The 7,431-nt window shown below is 60.0% G+C and overlaps 1 protein-coding gene across 1 annotated transcript; it reads left to right on the top strand.

Annotated features, from left to right (window-relative positions):
- The first annotated feature begins 6,071 nt into the window (after window positions 1-6,071).
- NPBWR2 (neuropeptides B and W receptor 2) lies at window positions 6,072-7,022 on the top strand. The gene has a single exon (XM_021677748.1). It carries the CDS (start codon window positions 6,072-6,074, stop codon window positions 7,020-7,022), a length of 951 nt encoding a protein of 316 aa, XP_021533423.1.
- Window positions 7,023-7,431: the final 409 nt, after the last annotated feature.

Here is a 7,431-nt window from a genome sequence, read left to right as displayed (position 1 = left end):
CCAGGAGTTTGTGTGAACGCTGGGGGGGTGGGGGCGGAGAGACCGTTGTGTTGAGATCTATGTACTGTGGGAAGGTGTGTGTGGTATGCTTGGTACAGGGCCGCAGGGTCCGCAAAGCTTCTGCAGCAGGCTCAGGCCAGGCTCCATCCTCTGAACTTGCGGTTGGTGCCAGGCATGTGGGTAGGGGTAAGGGAATGAGCAACCTTGCCCAGCAGGACTGGCCCTACTAGCTGCCAGCTCGGTCTCGTCCTCCCTGCCCGGGAGTTGGGGAGGCTCCAGGAGATGGGAGGGCCACTTCATCCTGGCCTTCCTCCTCCAACCGTCTCACCCCTGCATCATCAACTCACAGACAGAGAGCCTGGTCCAAGGTCAACAGGTCTGGCCTGTGGAGCATCCTATACCCAGCCCCACTTGTGGAAACGGCCGGCTGCCCACACTCCCTGGGACCAGAACCAAGCTGAGCTGTGTGGCATGAGCCCCACATGGAGGCCCAAGGACTGTCCATCTCTAGAGTCTTCCCTCGGCCTGGCCTTCGGGTCTGAATCATGGCTCTGCGGGAGCTGATGTGAGCCTGACTCAACCTTGCCTGCCCACTGAGCTTTGGCATAAACCTGCTGACGGGTGGCTCGTTCCTGGGTCCATCTCCGGCCCAGGGTGCTGGGCCACTCCAGGCCCAGGTGAAGGGTGTCAAGATACATCCACACTCTCCCACCCCCAACATGCATATTTACATACACAGATATGCCTGTGACCCTCCCGCTCGGGACACATCAGCGCCTGCGCCCTCCCTCTCTGCCCTGCCCATGCTCTCAGAGTGACCATAGGAACTCTGCTGGAGGACGGGAGGAGACACCCCTCCACCCCTCTCACCAAGTGCACCAAGACCACCCAGGAGACCACCCCCAAACTTGGGACAGGCCCCCGGGTCTTACCCAGCAGGGCCTGTCTCAGGAAGGAGGGGAAGCTGCCACCCACATCTGCGGCTCCATCTCTACTTGAGTCCCCCCATCCCTCCTGATCTGAGTTTCTGGGGGACAGGAAGAAGTAAGCTCTCTGGTAGTGGACCTCAGTGACCCTCCCAGGCTGAGAAGGACCTGGGCTGCCTTGGGAAGCCATCAGGCCTCCTTCCTGCTTGGGTGTTTCTCAGCTCGTGTCTGGGGGCGGGGGGCGGGGGGGCATGTGGGCAGGGCAGGTGCCAGAGCCCGGGCAGGCTGTGAGCAACCAGCCTCAAGCCGCGGCCTAGGCTGCCCCAAACCCTGCTTCCCAAAGACCTCAGGTGGGGTTGGTGCTGCCCACAGCTAGATGGACTCTGGATGTTATCCTGTCCTCTGACCTGACTGCCCCTACAGACCCCCAAGACAGGGCTCCTGCAAAGGACCCTCCCCCAGCCTCCTTGGCCTTCTCCACCCCCTCACCTCACAGACCCTCTCCACCTGAGGACCTGGCAGGACCATCCTCCCCTCCTCAAAACTTCCACACAAACAAGAGCCAGTACCCCCAGTAGGGCAGACAAAGCCCCTGGCTCCTTCCTCCCCAAAGGCCTCTCCCTCCCCCATGACCCTCTGTCCTCCACACACACACTTGCAAGGCCCCTCAGCTGTGCTTCCCCATAGCGTGCCTTGTCCTTGATCACAGCTTACACTGTACTGATGCTTCCCCACTACAGGGTCGGCCCTATGAGAGCAGGAGGTTTCTCTTCTTTGTTCACTGCTGTATTCTTTTGTGGAGCAGACACTGACTCTGAGCCTAGAGTTGGGGTATTTGAGAGTTGACTGAGCAAAAGCCCTTGTAGGACCTCAGTCTGGCTGCCCCGAGAACTTTCCCACCTTCCCTGAGCCACAGGCCTCCCTCACAGCCTGGCACAGGAACCCCCAAGCCATGACGTCCCCCTCGGCACAGCTCAGTGCCCACTGTTGGGGGAGGGGGAGGCAGCTGGGCGCCCAGTGGCAGGGAGGGAGTCCTGAAGGGGAGGAGCCCCCCTCTGTTTAATAAATACAGAGCTCTCTCTGCTTCCCTGGAGAAGTGGGAGAACCTGGTTCCCATCGTAGGGAAATGGGCCCTGAATCATTTGTCTTTTTCCAGTGAACTAAGCTTCTGGTACCTGCTGAGAGACGGCTGAGGCCCAGGCACTCTGAGGAGCACTTAACCTGCAGGGCTGCAAGCCACAGGCTGTCCCTGTTCCTGGTGAGCCAGTGAGGGGGACAGCAGGAGAGCAGACAGGCCTGGACTCTAGCCTGCAGGGCAAAGCCCCCGCCCCCACCCACCAGACCCACCTGCAAGGAGCTGAGATGGCACACAGGTAAGCCCCGTGGGTGTGAGTGCGTGTGTGCGTAAGTGTGTGTGCATATGTAAGTGCGTGTCTCTATGTCTCCACGTGTCTGCAGAGGCCTGTAGCAGTATGTGTAAGTGTGCGAAGACCCAAGTAGCCCGGTTTTGTCAGGGCCGGGTGGAAGGTGACTGCCACACCCAACGGAAATGACAGTGAGAATAAAGCTATCACGAAGAAGGCGCCTGGCGGAGCCCCACACTCAGCGGGGAGTCTGCTTGCCCTCCCCCTCGCCTCTGCCTCTCCCCCATCCCCCACCCCTCCGCTCCAGCTCTGTCTCTCAAATAAGTAAATAAAATCTTAAAAAAAAAATAAAAAGTGTCACGACTGAGCTTGCTCGTTTCTACAGTGTCTCAGGGTCCTGACACTCACTCCCCACAACACTGGTGGGGGAAGAGCTCCCCTGGGCTCTTTGGATCCGCTTCCTCCCAACATGTGAACAGCTGCACACAGCCATGCACAAATCCATGCTCACCAACACATAACATCACACACACACCCTTCCACGGCTCCTCTCCACAGGTCTCGCCTGACTCGGTTCTGAAAATGGAAACCATTTCCACAAAATGACACTCACGTGATGCCCAACCCACAGGGCAGAACGAAGGGCTGAGGGGGTAAGGGCTGGGGCATGCGGCCCTTGGGCCATGTTGTTGCAGTGGGGCCATGGATGAGGGGCTTCTGAGGCTGGGAAGAGACATCTGGGTGTCACTGCACCTACAAGGCTGGAGCTGGCTCCCTGGGGTCCTGAGCACCCACAGCCGGTGCCCCCATTTTCCCCCAGCCCCTGCTGCCCCTGGGAGCTCCCCCATCCCCCACCCTCCCATCTGCCACCCCCATCCCACTTCAGATGTGATGGGCTGAGTGGGCAGCCGGGCCGGCCCCCAGGACAGACTCAGGAGAGCAGAGAGCAGGCCTGGGAGGGGCTCAGAGTCCCAGACCCAGCCAGACACTGGTGGGGTGAAACCCAGACTCAGGTTTGCTTCAGAGGGAGCCAGAAGCATAGGGGGAAACCCCAGGAGGATTCCTGGGGTTTCTTCTGATACTGGGCTGTTCCCTTCCCGAGGGCTTGAGAAAAGACCTGCCTGGAATTACCAGCTCCAGAGAAAGTTTGGGGTGGTATTTGGTGTCTTGCTACAAGGGTCCCCTCAAGGGCAGCCTCGCTGTGAAGAACCCCCACCCCAGGACTTGTGCTCAGGGCAAGACAGGACACCAATCAGTTACATGCTGGCCAGAGGGCAGACAGAGCCCGGGGCCCCTCCCAAGGTGAGCAGGGGATGGGGACCCCCAGCAGCCCTCCCGGGGAAGGCCCACATCCAGGCCCAGAGTGGTCAGCCTTTGCACAGCCCACACACAGGCCGCACGGCTAGGGGAGTGGGGCTCCCAAACTCCTCTCCATCCTGTCTCTGGTGTTCAGGGACGGTGAGCTAACCCAGCACCACAGCCCCCCACACAAGTACCCCCAGATCACCAAGTCCAGCCCGATTGTAGGACGGAGCCCCCACATGGCTTCTCCTCACACTTCCTGACTTCCAGCCCCCGGCCTTGCTGGTTCTCAACCTGGAGCACACTCATGCTCCAGAGCCTGTCCTGCCTGGACCAAAGGGCCGCCCCCTCCTACCCAGGGGACCCAGGCCCAGGCTGGTTCACAGAAGCAAGGGGGACAGCCTCCCTGACGTCTCAAAGAGAATCTCCTCATTCAACTCTGTGAAATCGGGGCCCCGGGTGGCACAGTCGGTTGAGTGTCCAACTCTTGGTTTCAGCTCAGGTCACGATCTCAGGGTCATGAAATCAGGGTCGTGAGATCAAGCCCTGCGAAGGCCCCACACTCAGCGCAGAGTCTGCATAAAAGACTCTCCCTCTGCCTCCACCCACACCCCGCTCGTTCGCGCTTGCTCTCGCTCTCGCTCTCAAATAAATAAATATGGCTTTTTAAAAAATCTATGAAATCTGAGGGTGTTCATGTGGGACAGTGAATTGTTCCAGAGTAAGTTCTAGCCACGGTGCCCTACACACAGCAGAGACAAATGCTGGCATGTTCCTGCGTGAAGCTGAGTGAAGGCCCATTTGGAGGCCAGGATCCTTGGAGCTGCCAGGGTGTGAAGTGGGTCTTACCTTGAGGGTCCCCTGCCAGGTGGAGGCCCAGCCCTGGAGGGACAGCTGGAGCCCCTGGCTGAGGCTGGCAGGCCCCCCACACCCTGCTGTGCCCACCTCTGGGCCCACGGGAGGGGAGGCTGGTGCCCCCAGACATGGGCCCCAGACCTGGTGGCTTCAGGGTGTTTGGCCAACTGCCCAGGCTCCCGTCCTGACTCAGGCCATAGGGACACGGGAGCGGCAAGTCTGGTTAGGGAAGCAGGCAGGTGGGGAGGGTGGGGGACACCCTGCCGGCAGTGGGCAGCCATGTCTCCCCAGACTGGAAACATACGGAGCCTCAACGCAGAAGTCATGCTGAGGAACCAGCCGGAGATGGTGCTGGGCAGCAGTCTGGGTTTTAGGCTTGAACAAGTCTTTGAGAGTGGTTAGCGGCAGTGGGCAGCTCACGGAGGGACCAGGAGCTGGACAAGAGCCAATCACCTTCTCTCCACAGACTTCCACCACGTGTGTAGTTTTTGCACACGTATGGGTTCTTCTCTCAGCAAAAAAAAAAAAAGAGAGAGAGAGAAGTTGGGTTTTCTGTGGGCAACAAATTTGCTTCCACACAAAGACATCCAGACCCCCCAGATCACTACATGCAGCTGGGACCTACGCAGAGCCCGCCGGACACAGGTACAGAGTTTACCACAGAAACCACATGCACACATGCACACACAGAGGGTCTGGCACAAGACCCGCCAAGGCCCCCTCACACACAGATAAGGGTGCCCAGGTCCACAGAGACCCACAGACAAAAGTACAGACCACACAGACATGCCCCCCCCAACAGACCTGGGCCCGCTAGAGGCCCCTGCACTGCATGCCCTCCCACACAGCACATGTGCACACACACACACACACACACACAGAGGGCCACCCACTGGAGAATCCACCCAGGCGAGTGAGCACTGCAGCGACCCTGGGGATGACGACAGGGGCTGCCGCAGCTTCTGCCCACACTGTTCCCGGAGCTCCGCCTCAACCAGTAGGATCTGCCTCGCTCCTTCACTGCTCCTTAGCGCTGTCACCGGGCTGCAGACCTTGCCAGGAAGCCAGCTCACGCTGAGGCTGCTGACCAGGCAGGTCCTAAAAGCCCCCCCAAGACAGTCAAGAGCCGAGTGGGAGCCTGGTGAGAGCCTGTCAGTGGGCCTCACCTCCCTCCTCCACCCCTGCCACAGCCTGCACTGACCTCCTTCACACACCCACCAAGGCCACCGACTTGGGGCCACGTGTTGTCAGACAGGTCAGTGGGGCGAAGCGCAGGTGGCCCTGAAGAGGGTATGACTGGGAGGGCTCTGGCTTCAGGACCCCTGGATTTGAAGGGGACAGGGGTGAGCCTGGGAGGTGTGTTTGCAAAGGCACTGCCTCGATCCCAGGTAAATTGCGCACAGGTGGGGCAGGACAGGGGAGGATGGAGAGAGACCCTGTGTGTCCTCAACCCTGGCAAAATGGCCACAGCCTCTACCAGAGAACTTGAGGCCACTGCCGTTCTAAGCTAAGAGTCAGATCCCAAATTTCTCTTTGTCTCTTTCTCAGAATCCAGCCCAAGGAGGCCCCTACCCAGACTCCCCACTCCAAGGCACCTCCCACCGGCCCTGGGTCCCACCTCAGGATGCAGGCTGCTGGGCTGGATCCCCTTGAAAGCAGAGGCTCCCCCTTCCAGGCTGCAGTGGGCGCCAACCGCACTTGGGACAATGGCACCAGGCACAACGTCACCCTCCATGAGCCCCTGCCAGCCCTCTATGAGTTCCTGCCAGCAGTGTACTCCGCGATCTGTGCCGTAGGGCTGACAGGCAACACAGCTGTCATCTATGTGATCCTGAGGGTGCCCAAAATGACAACAGTGACCAACGTGTTCATCCTGAACCTGGCCGTTGCCAACGGTCTCTTCACGTTGGTACTGCCTGTCAACATCACGGAGCACCTGCTGCAGCGCTGGCCCTTCGGGGAGCTGCTCTGCAAACTGGTGCTGGCCGTCGACCACTGCAACATCTTCTCCAGCATCTACTTCTTGGCCACCACGAGTGTGGACCGCTCCCTGGTGGTGCTGGCCACCACACAGTCTCGCCATGTGTCCCGGCGGACCCTCCGGGGGGCAGAGATCACCGGCCTGTGTGTCTGGATCAGTGTCACCATCATGGTGCTGCCCTTCTTCGCCTTTGCCGTTGTCTACAGCAATGAGCTGCAGGTCACGAGTTGCGGGCTGAGCTTCCCACAGCCTGAGAGGGCCTGGTTCAAGGCCAGCCGCATCTACCTGCTGGTCCTGGGCTTTGTGGTGCCCGTGCGCACCTTCTGTGTGCTCTATGTGGACCTGCTACGTCGGCTGGGGGCCCTGCAACTCCACTCCAGAGCTCTGGGCAAGGCCAAGCGGAAGGTGACCACCCTGGTCCTGGCCATGCTGGCTGTGGGCCTGCTCTGCTGGACGCCCTTCCACCTGGCCTCCATCGTGGCCCTGACCACAGACCTGCCCCAGACACCACTGGTCGTCAGCATCTTCTACGTCATCACCAGCCTCAGCTACACCAGCTCCTGTCTCAACCCCTTCCTCTATGCCTTCCTGTGAGAGCTTCCGAAACAGCTTCTGGAGCACACTCCGGTGCCCAGGGGCCTGGGCACCCCTCCCACCAGAGCCCCAGTGTGTCTGTTAGGAAAAGTGCTGTCGCTTCGGAGGGACGGCCCACTTGCTCACATGCCATCACTATCTTCTCCACACAGAGAGAGAAAGACCCACGAAGGCTGGCCACCGCACCTGCAGGGATGACCATGAGCCTGTCGCTTCCCATGGCTGCCTCCTGGACAGCCCCTGGGTGAGGAGCTGCAGGGATACAGGCCCTGGCCCCACCCTGCTGATCTGACCCAGGCCAAAGTTCTTGGCACAACAGACATCCTGACTCTACTCACCTGCTGAAAGACAGACAGAAGGACAACCTCCCTGGATGCTCCTTCTCCATCCTCCCTGACAACCGTAATCT

The sequence above is a fragment of the Neomonachus schauinslandi genome, chromosome 10 (assembly GCF_002201575.2).
Source record: "Neomonachus schauinslandi chromosome 10, ASM220157v2, whole genome shotgun sequence".
NCBI classification, from domain to species: domain Eukaryota; kingdom Metazoa; phylum Chordata; class Mammalia; order Carnivora; family Phocidae; genus Neomonachus; species Neomonachus schauinslandi.
The sequence above is the reverse complement of the archived record's forward strand: the minus strand, read 5'-3'. Positions and strand labels throughout refer to the sequence as shown.